Source organism: Hyaena hyaena, unplaced genomic scaffold, assembly GCF_003009895.1.
Source record: "Hyaena hyaena isolate Hyena2069 unplaced genomic scaffold, ASM300989v1 scaffold_1243, whole genome shotgun sequence".
Lineage (NCBI taxonomy): Eukaryota > Metazoa > Chordata > Mammalia > Carnivora > Hyaenidae > Hyaena > Hyaena hyaena.
The window spans coordinates 329,843-347,303 of NW_024081881.1; the positions used below are offsets into that span (position 1 = coordinate 329,843).

Here is a 17,461-nt window from a genome sequence, read left to right on the forward strand (position 1 = left end):
GAAGATGAATCCGTATTGTCCTGTTTCATCTTCAGATCACCGCAGTCCCCACCACTCCCTATCTCCTGTCACACCAGGCCTGGTTCAGAGATTTACATGACCTCCCTGGGACCTAGAGGCACTTGCATTTACAACTCCAGATTGCTAGACTCTGTGCTTAATGAAGACAGGGGTTGTATCTGATTTGTTCCTCTCTAACAGACATATAAATGAGTAAAGGTATAGTCCCTGTGCTTGAGGAGTTTATAAGGAGGCAGTGTAAAAAACTGAGTACTTTTTTCCTTGTTCTCTAAGTAGTTAGAATTCTTGGGGCTTATGTTCTTGGAATGGCAGTGCTCAGCAAGAGGAAGAACAGAGTTAAAGGCTGGATTTACCTTCTATTCCATTTCCCTTCTCCGTTCGTCCAATCTACATGTCTCCCATCTCTCCAGTTCTGCCCAAGAAGCTGGAGATCAGATATGGAGGCCAAACAGCTGTCATGCACACTTGGTACATTTAAAGGCTTTGCAAAATTGCACACTCTCTATTCCAAGGAATTCTCTTTGTAGTCAACTTAGGTGGTCTCTGGTGCTCAAGACCACAGAAGCTTTTCTGTTTTTTTCCCTTCTAAACAGTGGTTGTCAGTTTGTGGTGAAAAGCAAGATTATTGCAGATCCTCCATGTTGTAAATGATTTCATAACTATGCTGGCAGTTTTCAAGGCTCTGCTTTAGTCATTTTCCCTCGGGACTGATTCAGCCAAATCAATGAGTGAGATTAACTTTAGAAATCTTCTTGGAAGCACGTGCACTGTCTTGCACATTTACCTGCTTCTTTGGGCCTTAGAAATGTTGTATCAAGAAAGAGATAGATGACCATGGAGGAGGGCACTTTGGGGATGAGCACTGAGTGTTATGTAGAAACTAATTTGACAATAAACTATTTGTAAAAAAAAAAAAAAGAAAGAGATAGATGACTAATGAGGAATTTCCCCGGTCCTCAGCTGGGAAGGGTGGTGGAGTGAGGACGTCCTGAATGAAGAATGCTCTCCAAGAAAAACAGTTCATCAGCAAACATCGATTAAGCTGTTACTCTGTGCCAGGCACTGTGCTAACTCCTTTACATTCATTCTTTCATTTACTCTGTGCCTTACTCAGCCTTATGAAATAGGTACTATTCTTATCTCTGTCTTACAGATAAGGAAACTGAGGCTCAAATAATTTAGGGAAGGTGTGTAAGACATGTAGATGAACAGTATCCAAGCCATGGCTTAAATGGAGACTTGCCTATCTTCAAAACCCAAGTACTTAACCTATCTTGTCCCATCTTCCATGCATGAAGGACTTAGTTTGCCAGCTAGAACTTTGGATCACAAACATGAGTTTTCTAGCTACATCAGAACTGCCTGAGCCTTTCAAAACCATAGCAACTATGGGACGCCTGGGTGGCTCAGTTGGTTAAGTGTCCAACTTCAGCTCAGGTCATGATCTCACCATTCCTGAGTTCGAGACCCACGTCAGGCTTTGTGCAAAAGGCTCAGAGCCTGGAGCCTGCTTCAGATTCTGTGTCTCCCTCTCTCTCTGCCCCTCCCCTGCTTGTTCTCTCTCTCTCTCTCTCCAAAGTAAATAAATAAGCATTGGAAAAAACCCACAGCAACTACAACAATAACTATAATAATCATAAGAACAGAAACAATAGCAGCCCCAACATGTTTTCTTGTGCCCCAGTCCTTGAGACTAACTGGATAGTTCTGATGTGGAGACTGACAATCTGTATTTCTAACAATCTTTCTGGATTCCAAGGGTGTACTTCCAAGGTTGGAACCCACAACCACAAAAACTCCTTGAAGTCAGGGTCTACTCACTTTGTACCCACCTTTCAGTGCTGTGTATTCCGTAGATGCTTACTAAGCAAAGAACATGTAAATAAGTCAGCTCTACTGCTAGAGAGATCTTCTGTTATTTCTGTAAGCACTTTCTTTCTAGACTGTTTCTTTATGCCCTATTTAATTCTAACATCAGTGGTTCTCTCTGTTGGGTGGGTCCACACCCAGTTTTGGAGAGGCAGAAAGTCAAGCAGCTGGTGTCAGTGGAGACAGCAGATGCATTCTTAGTTGAGTTTCTGACATCACTTCACCTATTGGGCATTTAGAAGAGATCCGGCTTAGGTTTGCTGAGGCAGATTGGCTACTCCCTGCAGCTGGCTTTGCATGAAGACACTGTGGCACGGGAATAAAGAACCCTGGGGCTGTGGAATAAGATGAAGTTCATCTGGCTCCTTGGCAGCCCCGCTGACAAGCAGCCTGTGCACAAGCATGGAGTGATCCTTGTACACACCTGTGTCCAACATAATTAGGAAACACTAAACCTCAGAGAGGTGTTCAGGCTACTATAAGCAGAAACCTCGTTAGAGCTCGCTTATCTGACATCTTTTGTGTTGTCTTCACTTTACCCTTGCCGACGCAGACAGCATCCTCATAAATTAGTCACTGGGACTGAGGGTGGACAGACGAAGGTGATCTAACATGGACTTCCTTCCTAGAGTGTGACTGGAGTTGCAATGCATGCTCTGGGCCTCTGAGGACAGACTGCCTGCAGTGCATGGATGGCTACGTTCTCCAGGACGGGACCTGCGTGGAGCAGTGCTCGCCATCCTTCTACAGGGACGTGGGCCTCTGCAGGAGTAAGTGTCTGGAGCCCCTTCTCTGTGCTCAGCCATGCTTCAGCCTCCTCCCATTTTTACTCTTCTGACAAGCAGTCTGTAGCAAGTTTCCTTTCAGGCTTTTAATTTAATTTCTGGTTTCTTTCCTAAGAGCTTTTCTCTGTTATATGCTCCCTCTCTCCTTCCCCCACACCCAAACATGATATTTGCTAAAATTTGAGGTCAGTATGGGAATCTTGAGAGTATATGGCCACACAAACAGGTATGAGGTTTGGATTTCCTGAAACATTGCACCTCTAGATGCAGAGGTGTGCGTACTCTGGTCATTTGAGCATTTGGAAGGGACTGTGCTCACAAACCGGCCTCTCGTAACCCTGATGTCTTACCACCACCTTCCTCTGGACCCTGCCCCCTTCAGCCTTAAATTAACACCACAAAATCTTCCAACCCTGAGCTGCCACCGCAAAGCACAGATGGCACTGGTGGGATCATTCTTGGGAGACTCTGATAATTGACTGGTGAGTCAGGAAAGATGGACACTTCAGCAAAGCCAGAAAGCCATGGACTAGTTAATAATGATAATGGCTAGTATGAGCAGCTTCTAAGTTTGCCCAGTATTTTCCATTATTTACTTTGGTCTTCGGCCAGTGAACTGGGTAGGACAATATGTCCACTTCCATTTTATAGGAGAGAGCATTGAGGCTCAGAGAAGTGTAACCTCTGATCCTAAATCATCCCCCTGGTAAGTAGAGCAGTAACAACCAGAAGCCTGGCTCCTAACTCCTCATTTTCTGCTTCGTCAGACACACTGGGTTGTCTTACTGTTCAGCATCTAATGCTGCCTTCCCACAAGGGCCAGGAGCCCATGGAAAGCCATACACAATTTTGTTGATTTAACTTTTGTCCTTCAGGCTGCAGCAATCACTGTCTCCAGTGCCAAGGGCCCCATGAATGCACTCGCTGTGAGGAACCATTTCTCCTGTTGGATGCCCAGTGTGTCCAGGAATGTGGGAAGGGGTACTTTGCAGACCATGCCAATCGCCAATGTGCAGGTAACTTGGAGACTGTGCTCAGTTCTCTGGAGAAAAGTGAGGGCTGCAAGTAAATCAGGTGCACTGATTCTTAGGTAACCAAGGACAATCTGAATTAGAAGCAGAATGAAAACCCTGGGAGCTGGGCCTAAGTAATTGATGGCTTCCCATACACATCTACCAATTGATGGTTAACTTGAATATAGAAGTGCAGGCCAATAATTCTCTTGCACAAATCAATATTGTCCCTAAAGGTCTTTATGGAAATGAAGTCAATATTTTATGGAATGTAAGGCTTATATTGAACTAAGGTGAGGTATCCATTACGAGTGGATCACTCTATTGATACGGACACCGAATCTTCAGTGCATAGACTGAATTACCGGTGACCCTGATATTGGCACAATACCCTTGAAGAATAGGATTTCTGAGGACAATTTAGTGAGACACACTGAACCTTTTTATTAAACTAAAGTTAAACCCAAAGTCTTAGTCTCCTCATCCATTGAGCTGTCCATGAGAGTTTCCTGTTTGTTTTCATCATTTTCTTTAAAACTTGGTATCATATGCTCCACTTTGAAGAATACCTGACATGTAACAATGAAGCCATTCCCCTGGCATGGCATTTTACATTTCACCAGATTCCTCCATCTGCATGAGCTCGTTTTAATATCCACAATGACTAGGTGGTAAAATATGGCAAACACTATGAATCCTGTTTTATAAGTGAAAAAAGAGAGAATGGCTTAAGAATATTAACCAAGGCAACATAAAATCAGATGCCAATCCAAGCTTCTTTAAACTATACTATACCACCTCTCTATAATAAAATCTCAACTAAGGAAGTAGAAAAATTTGGGAGTAAGCCCTCGATTTGTAGATTATTAACTTGATCCAAGGAAATAATCGAATGGTCCTTTAAAGAGCTTCTTCTCCCCATGCATTTAAAAATAGTAATAACTTATTTACTATTAAAATGAGAGCAAATTGTTGTACAACAAGAGTAACTATTACAACAACTCTTATTCACAAGAACAACAGCAACAACAACAATAATAGTAGAATAGCAGTGGTATTAGTATAGCTGAGTCCTTTTGTGTGCTAGGCACCCAAAAGCCTAGTCTCTTCCCATTATAAAACATGTAATCCTCGCAAAAGTTATTTGCATTGGATGCTATTACTGTTCCTATTTTTAGAGGAGAAAATCACACCACAGAGGGTTAAAGGAACTTGCCCCAAGTGGACAGGTATGGAACGCAGCAAGGGCCTATGCTCTTAGTCACTATGAACCACCTCCCTTACAAGTCAATATGGTCAAATTTTTAAAAAATCCGTTTACTTGCAACATTTTCACATCACAGTGCATAAAGCGAAAGTACTTTCCTTCTGAGGGTAGATCAGCTCCTTGTGTGATTCTAGAGGAGATTGTTGGAATTCCTTTCTGCTGCAATTGGGAGTCATGTGCTGTTGCTCTTTATTTCTCTGTCACTGGTGGCCCTAGCTGGGTGCCTGTGCATTTTGTGTGCCTCACTTAGTGTGTCATTTCTTTGACAGCCTGCCCTCGAGCATGCTTGCAGTGCAGCAGCATGGACCAGTGTCACCTCTGTGACCATGGGTTCTTTTTGAAGAGTGGCCTTTGTGTTTCCAAATGCATTCCTGGCTTCTCTGCCCACTCTAATGAATGTGCTGGTAAGTGCTTCTCATCAGATGGTCTGGTGTGTTAACCTATCATTACTGTATGCATAGGCTTAGTCTGTAGATACAATTGGCTAGTGTGATATAAAATATAGGATTCTATTTGTATGGCTGGGTGGCTCAGTAGGTTAAGTGTCCAACTTCAGCTCAGGTCATGATCTTGTATCTCTGAGTTTGAGACTCACATCAGCCTTTGTGCTGACAGCTCAGAGCCTGGAGACTGCTTCAGATTCTGTGTCTCCCTCCCTCTCCACCCCTTCCTTACTCGTGCTCTCTCTCTCTCTCAAAAATAAACATTAAAAATTTTTAAAATACAGTATTCTCATTCTGGGAATGCTAAGAAACAAGGGGCTGTCTATAGGACATGGACATTGGGGAAATTAAACTTCTAAGATCTTTGGGAAAAAGAAATAGTCTATGCCATCAAAGTACCAACTATCAGATTGGAAATTTGGCAGAAAACTTAGTTATGTTTCTGAACTACAGCTATGTCATAGAAAATTACATATATACATATAGATATGATTTGTTTGTATATCTATAAACTTGTAAAGCTAATTATGCCTCAGTTCAATGATACCTCCTCTGCGGACACACTGTGATTAATTACAAATAAATAATGAATAGTGTGAGGAGCCTGCCCTAGTGGGCTTTTTTTTTTTTTTTTTTTTTAAGCAAATAAATTTCAAGTCAGTTTCCCCTTGAGAATAAGTTGACATATTGGGATGTCTGGTGGCTCAGTCCGTTAAGTGTCTGACTCTTGGTTTCAGCTCAGCTCAGGTCATGATCTTGTGGTTACATGGGTTCTGGCCCCATGTCAGCCTCTGTGCTGACAGTATGGAGCCTTCTTGGGATTCTCTCTCTCCCTATCTCTCTGTCCCTCCCCTGATCACACTGTCTCTGTCTCTCTCAAATAAATAAACTTAAAAAAAAGGTGACATATTAAAGGAGTCCAACACATCAGTGGAGCTAGTCTTGTCCAACACATCAATGGATACTTTGCCTTACAACAAAAGAGAAGCAAATTTAAGTTTAGTCTAATCTGGAGCCCCAAAGTTTTATAGATAAATGCGGTTTGAGAATTATATTGTAGTTGAGCATTCCCCCGGCTTTTGAGTGTCCTTCATCAATAACCTAAAGCATATTTTAATACCCCTCATCAGTCATATTTTCCGTCTCTAAATATCTGACCTCTAAAGAAACTAAGACTTCCCATGGGAAAAAGATATCTTTGGCTTATTTTATTGGGACCCTTCTGGAAGCCCCAAGTACTTGAGAGTCAGCCTACTCCTCTTGGGACATAGTACAAGTCAACTTGTGAAAACGAATTCCACTTTCATTAGAGTAATCTTACAGTAGAAGTAGTTCCCTTGAAACTTGCAATTCCCAAACTGTCCTGTCTGACCTACTTGCAGAAGGAAACACTAACAATTAAAGTCCAGGCAAAACAGCTTGCAAGAGACAGGATGCAATTCTCATCATGATCGGATATTCATCTATCAGATGTTTCCTGTGGACAAAGATGGGAAAATTTTAAAACGAAGTGTATATACTTTGCATGAATTCTGAATATAAGCCACTTATAATCATACTTCATTATAGATTAACTGGTACTGTTCTAGCAAATGGTATCAGACACTTGTTTCTTTTCTTATCATTAAAGGGTCTAATGGTCAGATGGGATGAGTGAATTAGGTTAGAATTATGGCTCTCAAACCTGGAAGTCCATTAGGATGGCCTGGGGAACCTGTAAAATCACTGAGATTCCCACCCCAGAACATCTAAGTCAGAGTCTGATGGTAGAGCCAAGCATCGGTACTATTTTAAAAGATCCCTGTATGATTCTTTACTGTTATTATTGAGATTAATCCACATACCATAGAATTTATCCTTTAAAGTATAAAAGTCAGTGGTCTTTTAGTATATGCACAAAGGTATAAAGCCATCCCCACTATCTAATTCCAGGACATTTTATTCATCCTAAAAAGAAATCCAATAACTGTTAACAGTCTCAAGTGCTCCCTTGCCCTAGTCCCTGGCAGCCATTGATCTACTTTCTGTTTCTGTGGATTTAACTATTCTAGACATTTCACATAAATGGAATCATACAGTATGTGGCTTTTTATGTCAGGCTTTTTTCACTTGGCAATAATATTTTCAAGTTTCCTCTATATTGGAAAATGTATCAGTACATCATTCCTTTTTATGATTTAATAATATTCCATTGTATGGATATACCACAATTTGTTTATTCATTTACCAATTGATGGACATTTGGGTTCTTTCCACTTTGGGGCTGTTATGTATAACACTGCTATGAACATTCAGGTAGAAGTCTGTGTGGACGTATGTGTTCAGTTCTCTTGAGTGTATGAGTAGAATTACTGGTGAGGAACTGCCAAACTATACCATTTTACATTCCTCCCAGCAGTGTATGAGATTTTCAATTTCTCCACATCCTCAGGAACACTTTTTATTGTCCTCTATAGTGGGTATGAAGTGGTGTCACATTGTGGTTTTGATTTGCATTTTCCCGATGACTAATGAACGACATTGAGCACCTTTTTCATGTGTTTATTGGCCTTTTGTATATCTGCTTTGGAAAAATGGCTATTCAAATTCTTGGACTACTTTTAAATTGGGATACTTGTCCTTTATTGAGTTGTAAGATGTTTATATTTCAGATATATGTCCCTTTTCAGATATATAATTTGCAAACATTTCCTCCCATTTCATAGATTGTCTTTTTTACTTCCTCACTGGTATCCTTTGAAGCACTTTGGTGCTTTATCTCCTTTTTTCTTTTGTCACTTGTACTTTTTGTGTCATATCTAAGAAAGCATTGCCTAATTTAAGCTCACAAAGATTTTCTCCTATATTTTATAAGGTTTATATTTAACATTGAGATTCTATGCTATTTTCATATGTATCCTGGAGTGAGAACCACTGGATTAGAAGGAGGCTTATGGTGTACAATAGCCTAGAGTCTCATTTCTGAATGGACATTACAAATCTATTTTTTAAAAAACAAAAATTGGGGCGCCTAGGTGGCTCAGACGGTTGGACGTCCAATATTGGCTCAGGTCATGATCTCGTGGTTCATGAGTTGGAGTCCCATGTTGGGCTCTGTACTGACAGCTCAGAGTCTGGAGCCTGCTTCAGATTCTATATTTTCCTCTCTCTCTGCCCCTCCCCTGCTCAAACTCTCTCTCTCAAAAATAAACAAACATTAGAGGAAATTAAATAAATAAATACATAAATAAATATATAAATATATAAATAAATAAAACAAACCACCTATCAGTGAATGTACCAAGTCTGACCTTTGGGTTCATGTGTTTTCCAGGCAAAATACACACTCCTAGTCTTCATGTGAATGGCTCTCTCACCCTTGCAATTGGTTCCATGAGGCCACTGGATTTTGCCCTTCTGAATGTCCAAGATCAAGATGACAGGATCGAAGACCTCCAGTTCCATGTTGTGAGCACTCCCACCAATGGTCAGCTAGTGCTCTCAAGGAATGGAAAAGAGGTTCAGCTCGACAAGGCTGGCCATTTTAGCTGGAAAGACGTGAATGAGAAAAAAGTGCGTTTTGTGCACAGCAAAGAAAAACCCAGGTGACTCAGTGTTCTGTTGTTTTCCTCCCACATCCTTTCCATGGGTGCTTTGCGTCCCCGCCCCCGCTTCTCAATAGCTATCCCTTCTCTTCTGGGGAAGATCGATACTCCACAAACGCCAACGCTTTCAGCTGCCTGTCATCATTTCACTGTAATTGCTCAGAGAGTATGCCTCTGTTAGAGGCATTTTCATTTTATCACATAATTATGGGTAATTCTCTGATGTGACAGGAAAGTTCCTAGTGCAATTACCCAGTTTTTTGGCCCAGCAGAAACAAAACTGGTTATCTACCCAGATTGCCACAGCTGCTTCTTCAACATTAGGGTAATATACTGGGAGTGAGAAGTAGCTAGAAGATGAAGCACCTACTTTTCAAAGTGTTATATGGTTCCTAGAATTTCAGAGTTGAAAGGAAGCTAAGAGTTACAACTTTTTATTATCCACTTTATGGGATTAATTGTGGTTAATCTTTAAGCCTGATCTAGTTTTCCTCTGATTACTAGCACACTTCTGGCTGTCTTCCTCACCCCAGCTGACATATGCTTCAGGAATGCAATTGAATGTTAACAGTAACCCAAGCAAATAGAGTCATATAATTAGCAGAGTAAATCTGCTAAACAGAAATCAGAGAATGCACCCCAAAGATTAGCCTCGTGGATTATCCTTCACTCTGCTCTGCTTCATTAGTGCAGATGATTCAGAGTAGACTGTATATGTTAGCAATGGATTGAAATATTCACAGTGATAATTTTCTATTGTCACCACTAGAGATTTTTGTTTTTTTTATTTTAAGGTTGGGGTTAGGAGATAGGTGGGGAGAAAAGCAGGTGGCCCTCTCTCCATTGCAGTTCACAGCCAGAACCTCAGAAGACCATCTTAAAGGAATAAGAATAACTAATATTTACTGAGTGCTGACTTTGACCCAGGCATTGTGTTATACACTTCATGTGAAGTGTGTGTATTTATGTTCCCAGTCTACAGATAGGGAAACTGAGGCCTCAAGAGAATAAGCAAAGCCAAGTCTCCGATTAATAGCTAGTTCCCTTACTCTACAACCCCTGCCTTTGGCCACTGATTTCTGCCTCCTTAATAACACTAGGAATAATGGGCACCTTCCATCCTCACGGGGCAAAAGATCATTGTATAGAGAAGTACTGCTACAAAGGTGGGGCTTCAAACTCAAACTCAGGTGTCTGATGCCATAGAATCACTCTTCAGATTTACACACCATGTCCTGCATTCATTTTGCTTCAAGTGTAGTTCTTAATTGTTTGCATCACACACACACACACACACCTCTCCATACCTATAGTGCTTTACCTTAGAATCTCTTATGAAAAGTGAGTAAAGTTAATAAAGCTCCCCAGACAACCAAAGTCAACCTTCTTGTCTATTCTACCTCTTCAATCTCTCCATCACCTGTTTTCTTCCAGAGTCGGCTCTGCCACCCAAAATGGGACAAAGAATGGCAACTAGTTTCCAGGGAATTCTTGTAGCACCGTTTTTATTCTTGGTGCATCCATTTTACCATTGGATTTTCTTCATCTAAAAGTTTAAACAAAAGAAAGAATTAGAGCATAGTAAAACATAGCAATTCATGAAAAAAGGAAATTCTGTAAGTTGCGAAATGATACAAAAATAAAGGAGCAGCTTGCCACATAGGTTTATGATTTTGTTTTTTCCTCATAAAAATCTGACCATGATTCTTTAGGACTGGATTCCTTTGGGGTCAGAATGCTCCTATAGAGTACAAGACAACCTGCAAATATGACCATAGAGGCCATGGCAAGCCGGCATTCTGGGATGCTAAGCAGTTTTGGGGACCTCAGTGCTACCAAAAAGTCATTTTTCCCCGTGCGTTGGGACTAACCATACCTGCTTACTTCTTTCTGTTGCTTCCAGCATATGCTTTCTCTGAAAGTCTGGAGCTGGGAGTGAAGAGGGACAGGATTTAAATGGGACAAAAGTCAAGGGCAGAATGAAACAGGAAGGATGATAAGATTCACTTTTTTTAAAAAATCAAGTTTTTTGACATATAATTTGGATTTAACAAAATTCCCCATTTTAAAGTGTATTGTTCTGTGAGTCTCAACTAATGGATATAGTCTTGCAGTCTCAAGACTCCAATTGCAATCCAATATGAACAGTTTCATTGCCCCAACCCCAATCTCCATTTTACTGTTAACTCCCATCCTGCCAGTCCCTAGCAACCACTGATCTGTTTGTCACCCTTACCATTTTGCCTTTTCTGAAATGTCATGTGAATGGAGTCCTACAGTATATCATCTTTTGTTTCTGGGTTTTGCCATAATGCTTTTGAGATCCACCCAAATTATTTCATGTTTCAGTAGTTGATTCTAAGAATACCTTTTGAAGAACCTTTAAAATAAAGGTCCCTATAGTCGACCAGAATTCCAAACCTCCCATAGTGCATTAATCACATGTCTTACCAGCTACCATGAGTTCTGTGCTTGGTTTGGCTTTGAAAGTGGGCAACTCCTACCTTCCCTACCAGTTATCTCTGAAGCTGCTAGAACAACACTCTTATAGGAAGTAAAAACCACAGCAAAGAATCGGCCTTATTTTGTTTTATTAATTAGGACTCTTTGGTTGCAGGTAGTGAAAGTCAGCTTGAACTAGATTCAGCAAAATTGTAAGGCTTGTTATAACATTACAGGCATGGCTCAACTCTTTAACACATCAAGGGCAACTAGGCTTCCAAGTGAGCCTAGAAGCTACAACCAGGAATGGGAAGCAGGACTCAATTCTGCCTCTTGTCTCTGTGTCTCTTTGCTCCAAGAGCAAATTTATCTCTTAATTTATCTCTTCTGTACAGATAGGCTTGCTCCACATCTAATCTGGGTAGACTATGGTTTCTGCATAGTTAAATGGGGGCTCTCATGCCAGTTAAAAATTTCCAGGGAATAATCAGACATCTTTCCCTGGTCCCATCCACACTGAATGTTTATGTGTGTGGCTGGAGTGGGGGAGGCAGGTAGATAGAGTCAGGTAATACAAACATTGCAAAAGTGTTCATGCAGGCCCATTCAGATGATTTGAGAACAGGTTGGAGAGAGGGCCTGCAGGGAAGAGGGAATTATCGAGAGCTAATCAGGGACCATGATAGGTTCCTTTCCATTCTCCAACTTAACCATTAGCCACCATTATACTACTAGCCTGTCTTGGGCCAGCAACCAGATTTTCAACTATCTATATATCCATTTTAGAGACATCTAAAAAAAAGTTTATGTAATTATTATGTTATATTGAGATCAAAGAATATACAGTAAGTTTACCTATATGGTCCTATGTTCATCTTTATCTGGTTATTTTTACTTACAGTATGAAATAATATATCACTGTAGTGGTTTGATCCTAATTCTTATGGGTACATAAACTGAAAATACTTTTATTCTTTGTTTTGCCAGAGACTAATGACTGCATTTTCTCATTCCTTATTTGGGGACTTCTTTTAGGAAAGGTTACTTTTCCCTGAAAATTAGTGACCAGCAGTTCTTCTCTGAGCCACAACTGATCAACATACAAGCATTTTCAACACAGGTAATAACAATGCCACACAATTAATAATTGCATGTGCTTACTAATTCTGATGTACAAATCAAGACTTTGTGTAGTTTTAGCAAAAATGAGCTACATCAGTCTTGTTTCACTTTTCCCATGAAATAACACTGGAGTAACACTTAGTACCCATGGGTAAGAACAACAACAATAATAACTAACTGCTAATACTTCAGTAGTACTCTTTGTAGTGTTTTTCATTTAATCATAACAGCCCTGTGAGGTGTTATCATCTCTAACTTACTGATAGGAATCTAAAGTCACAGGGAGGTTAAGTAACTTGTCTATGGGAGTATAGTAAATAAACAAAGAGCCGAGATTTGTACCCAGAAAATCTGGTTGCCAAGTCTGTGTTCTTGACCACTACTTTATAGCACCTTACTTTACTATACTGAATCTGATACTAGCCCTTCAAAATAATTTGAAACTGTTCCAGTTGTTAAGACTTTCCTAATCTTAGTTAAATGAGTTTGTTTTGCCTAAATATTTCTGTCTCAGGGATATGAAATTATGTTTGGCTATTTTTGCCTTTCATGTAGCTGGAATGTATTTTAGTCCATTTGCAGTGGGTACAGCATCTTATTAAGGATCTACTTAAATGAGGTGCCAGTGTTGTCATCAGCCAAACAGAAGTCTGAGGGAATCATGGTAGATGCTATAAAACCCGGTGTGATGGCTCTTCTGTTCTCATCATTCATCTTCGTCAAGTGGTACTTTATGTGTCCAGAATACATGTAGTGGTGGATGGTCTGAGTAACTGAGCTTGAGGGATTGAACAGCTGAAATGTGCAGAGAGTAGAAAGATAGATATAGTCTTAAGTTGTGAACTACAACCAAGTATGATATCAACATGGGGGAACCAAGACTACTGCAAAATTCAGATCTCAGGAGAGTGTTAGTTGTGGTTCAAGGAAGGACATGAGATCATTGTTTTAAAACTGATGTATATATGTTTTAATTTTTGTCCCAAAAATGAAAAGACCATAGATTGTGGATGATAATAAACACAGCCCACACGTGGATCCCAAATGTTTTTCACAGACCAGCTCAGCATTTCTTGATGACATTCTTACTTCGGAGGTGACTGAAGTTGGGGAATGATTAGAAATTGATCCAAAGTTAATTTGACCTCACTGTTGGGCTAAGAGTATGAATTTTGTTTTAATTAAGACCAAAACATGTGATCTCGAAATATGGGCCAGTGGGCCACATCAGGACTGAGGACTGTCTGGCTTAGATGTGTCTCAGTACTTAAGCTCAGAAGTTTTGTTTTGTTCTTTTTGTTTGTGTTAATATAGTTACTTCTAATTAGGTGAATTAGAGAGTTAGGGTAGGTATTGGCAAGTGACTTTCCCATCTGAGATGGTGAGTTCCCCATGGTTCCCTGGTTTGTTTGTTTGTCTTCTCCAAATCAGGTGAATGGATAGTGACAGCATTTTTAAGTTTTATTTATTATATGAGAAACTGTTTTCATTTTAACTTTTTTAAGATGGAATTTTAGAAATGATTTTTAGCTTATTTTTGTTCCTCTACATTCCTGTGATATTTCAATATGGTCTTGAGCCTCCCTGAGATTTTCTCATGTAAGTTAATTTGATCTTTCCCATTTACGGATGTTGACATGACCTTTTGACCTCGCCTCTTTCAGAACCCAAAGGGCCATTCATTCCCACGTATGTAAAATCATAACTTCTGCATTCTCAGTGGGGAAGTCTGAGCAGTAGCTGTCATCTAGCTTCCTACTATGTGATTATTATAATGACGCCTTAGTTAGACATTACTTTAACAGATATTAAAATTTCCAGGAGGCCAGGAGGGATAGTTTTAAAAGGAGCCATTTGGATTAAAGAAGGCAATGTACTGAGAAAAGTCCTAGATGGTTCAACTTCAAACAATATAAAAAACTGAGACAATGTTTTCTTTGGCTTCTGGCCTTCATTTTTTTTGTTGTTGTTATTTCTTTCTGTTGTGGTTCATTAACTTTTATCTTTATGAAAGGATATTTTATTTGCTTACTCAAGTTGTTGAGGGGAAACCTGATAATCCTAAGAAAAACATACTAAAATTTGCCGTGTGAATTAACCAGGTGGTTGCCTTACTCAGACCGTGATCTTATCAGGCTTTGTAAACTGAGTTGGGATGGGCCCTTCAAGATATGGATGAGGTGGCTTTAAAAAACTACTAGCCAGGACAAGAAATTGCATGAACTCAGAATCAGAGGTATCTTACCCAAAGTCAACATACTGCAGTGTAGCCAGAGTGAAGTGCTCAACTCCCAACACAAGTGCAAAAATTCCATATCTCTTGCTGTTCTCTTTTGGAAGCAGACACCTGGTGGGGATCCCTGATGCTGGGCTGATCTCAGTTATAATGCAGGGGATATAGTATAAATCAAGATATCAGAGACTTCTAAGATTTGGAAGCAGGCAGCTCACCTCCATTGCCTCTGGTGAATACTATGGCCTTGAAGTGTCTCTGAGAAGCCTCCAGAACCCGAAGTGTTAAGTAATCTTACTTGCTCTAATAACTATGACTGACCACACCTCTGATAAATACTTTGACTATGCAACAGTTTGGCACTTGCTGAAGCATCAAGAGTTCCTTCAAAAGCATAGAAGTATCAGTCTGGTTGGGAAAAACTACACTAGTCCACTGGGTCCTCTCTTTTCCTGCTAAATGACTTCTTCTCCTCCTTCCCTTCAATTCCCAGGCCCCCTATGTGCTAAGAAATGAGGCCCTTCATATTAGCAGAGGAGAGAGAGGAACCATTACTACCCAGCTGCTTGACATCCGAGATGATGACAACCCACAGGATGTGGTGATCGAAGTGCTTGACCCTCCACTTCATGGCCGATTGCTCCAAACACTTCAATCCCCTGCAACCCCAATCTATCAGTTCCGGCTGGATGAACTCTCCAGGGGCCTTCTGCACTATGCTCATGATGGCTCCGATAGCGTATCTGATGTTGTGGTCTTGCAGGCCAATGATGGACATTCCTTCCCAAATATACTGTTCCATGTGAAGACCATGCCCAAGGTAGGTGTCATTCCTAGAGCTGAAATTTTCTTGCACCTAGGTGTGAAGTTTTGTTGATATTATTTTACAGTATTCATAAAGTCAAGATGTGGATAGTTATCTATTCAAACACTTATTAACCATCTATTATGGAAATAATTAGGACTTTCAAAGATTAATAGAACAGATTAGCAAATCTCAGGGAGCACTATATATCTTGCTGGGAGGATCCTTCTCTACACAGGGGAAACTTTTGTACTTATATTGACTTGCTGCCATAAAAAACACCTTGTCCACTGAACCTTTTGTCTCCTATCTGATCATAAGAATCAAGTACACCCCTGTCTTTATCTGCCTTTCTTCAACAGCTCATGCTATGTGAAGCTCATAGTCAGATTATTATAATGAATCTAAAAGGCTGAGTGTGCCATTCTGTTAACCCTTCTGGACTAGGATGAGGAAACTCTTTTAGTAATCATAGGAATCCTGTCAGTTTGAGTCATTCCCATGCCACATCCATATGTTTTTGTCATATCCATGAATGTCTTTTAGTTTATTTATATTGAGAGAGAAAATGTGAGTGAGGGGGGACCAGAGGGAGGGGGAGAGAAAGAATCCCAAGCAGGCTCCATGCAGTCAGTGTGGAGTCTGATGCAGGGCTCAAACACATGAACTGTGAGATTGTGACCTGAGGTGAACACTTAACCAACTGAACCTCCCAGGAAGCCCCCACAAACACCTTTTCTGTTATTTACTTAATATTTTTCTTTGTATTCACTTATTTTTTTATTGTGGCTTCTTCATAATAAACAATGAATATGAGATTATGGGTTTAATGTAGAATTATACTTTTTTCAAAAATATGAAATTAATACATAAACATTTTAAAAAATAATCATCCATGTAGTACATAGAATGTTCTTGGATACTATTAATGGGACGGCTACCACATTTTGGGAAATACTGGGCTAATCTATGCTAGATCCAGGGGACACTTTCAAAACCATTTATTATTTGGGGCGCCTGAGTGGCTCAGTCGGTTAAGCGTCCGACTTCGGCTCAGGTCATGATCTCACGGTTAGTGGGTTCGAGCCCCGCATCGGGCTCTGTGCTGACAGCTAGCTCAGAGCCTGGAGCCTGCTTCACATTCTGTGTCTCCCTCTCTCTCTGACCCTCCCCTGCTCACACTGTCTCTCTCTCTCTCTCAGAAATAAATAAAACATTAAAAAAAAAAACCATTTATTATTTGATGATATTTCACTAGGAGCTCTTTTCTATGTTATAGCAAAACTGGCTCTTTCCCATGGTGATAGATGGGAAGACTTATCATTTTTATTGAACTTTTCATTCCAAATATCAGTAGCCACTAAAGTGTCATTAATGATTAGCTGGGGAGATTGATTTGCTGAAGACAGTTTAGAAATGACTTGTCACTTTCTCACCGACGATCACTCAAAATTTGCGATGGATCCTTGTGAAGGTGAACAGCTGAATGTAACCTAGTATGCTGGCTAGTTTCTCAGGCTGTTGTCTCATGATTTGAAGCTGCTGTAAACAGTGATGGTGGTATGAGATAGATGGGTGCAAGTGAAGGCTGATTATGAGATAGAGTTGGCAGGTAGCCATCTCATAGCTAATCCTAATTATCACCCTCTTGCAATCGCCCTGGGACATGAGGTTTAGTTCTGAAGAGATGAAGTCTAGACAGACTCAGAAAGTATTTTTTTCTTCTTCCATGGTTTTCCTCCAAAGATTGTTACGGGATTTCAGCGCAACATTAGCAGCCGCCTTTCTTACAGTGCTTTCAGTCTCCATGTTTGGAGCTCGGTTCAGTGTATGGTGCTGTCATTTTGTATGCTATGGCCCAAGGTTGAAGGTATCGC

At 40.3% G+C, this 17,461-nt stretch overlaps 1 protein-coding gene across 1 annotated transcript in view; it reads left to right on the forward strand.

Moving 5' to 3' along the window:
* The window catches only part of LOC120224782 (extracellular matrix protein FRAS1), a 415,754-nt gene that overhangs the window by 274,825 nt on the left and 123,468 nt on the right, over positions 1 to 17,461 (forward strand). The window contains exons 24-29 of the mRNA XM_039223043.1: positions 2,520 to 2,660; positions 3,551 to 3,691; positions 5,225 to 5,359; positions 8,712 to 8,982; positions 12,460 to 12,544; positions 15,273 to 15,599. Of these exons, the coding sequence (XP_039078974.1) occupies positions 2,520 to 2,660; positions 3,551 to 3,691; positions 5,225 to 5,359; positions 8,712 to 8,982; positions 12,460 to 12,544; positions 15,273 to 15,599 (1,100 nt within the window). The remainder of the gene's footprint in view (positions 1 to 2,519; positions 2,661 to 3,550; positions 3,692 to 5,224; positions 5,360 to 8,711; positions 8,983 to 12,459; positions 12,545 to 15,272; positions 15,600 to 17,461) is intronic.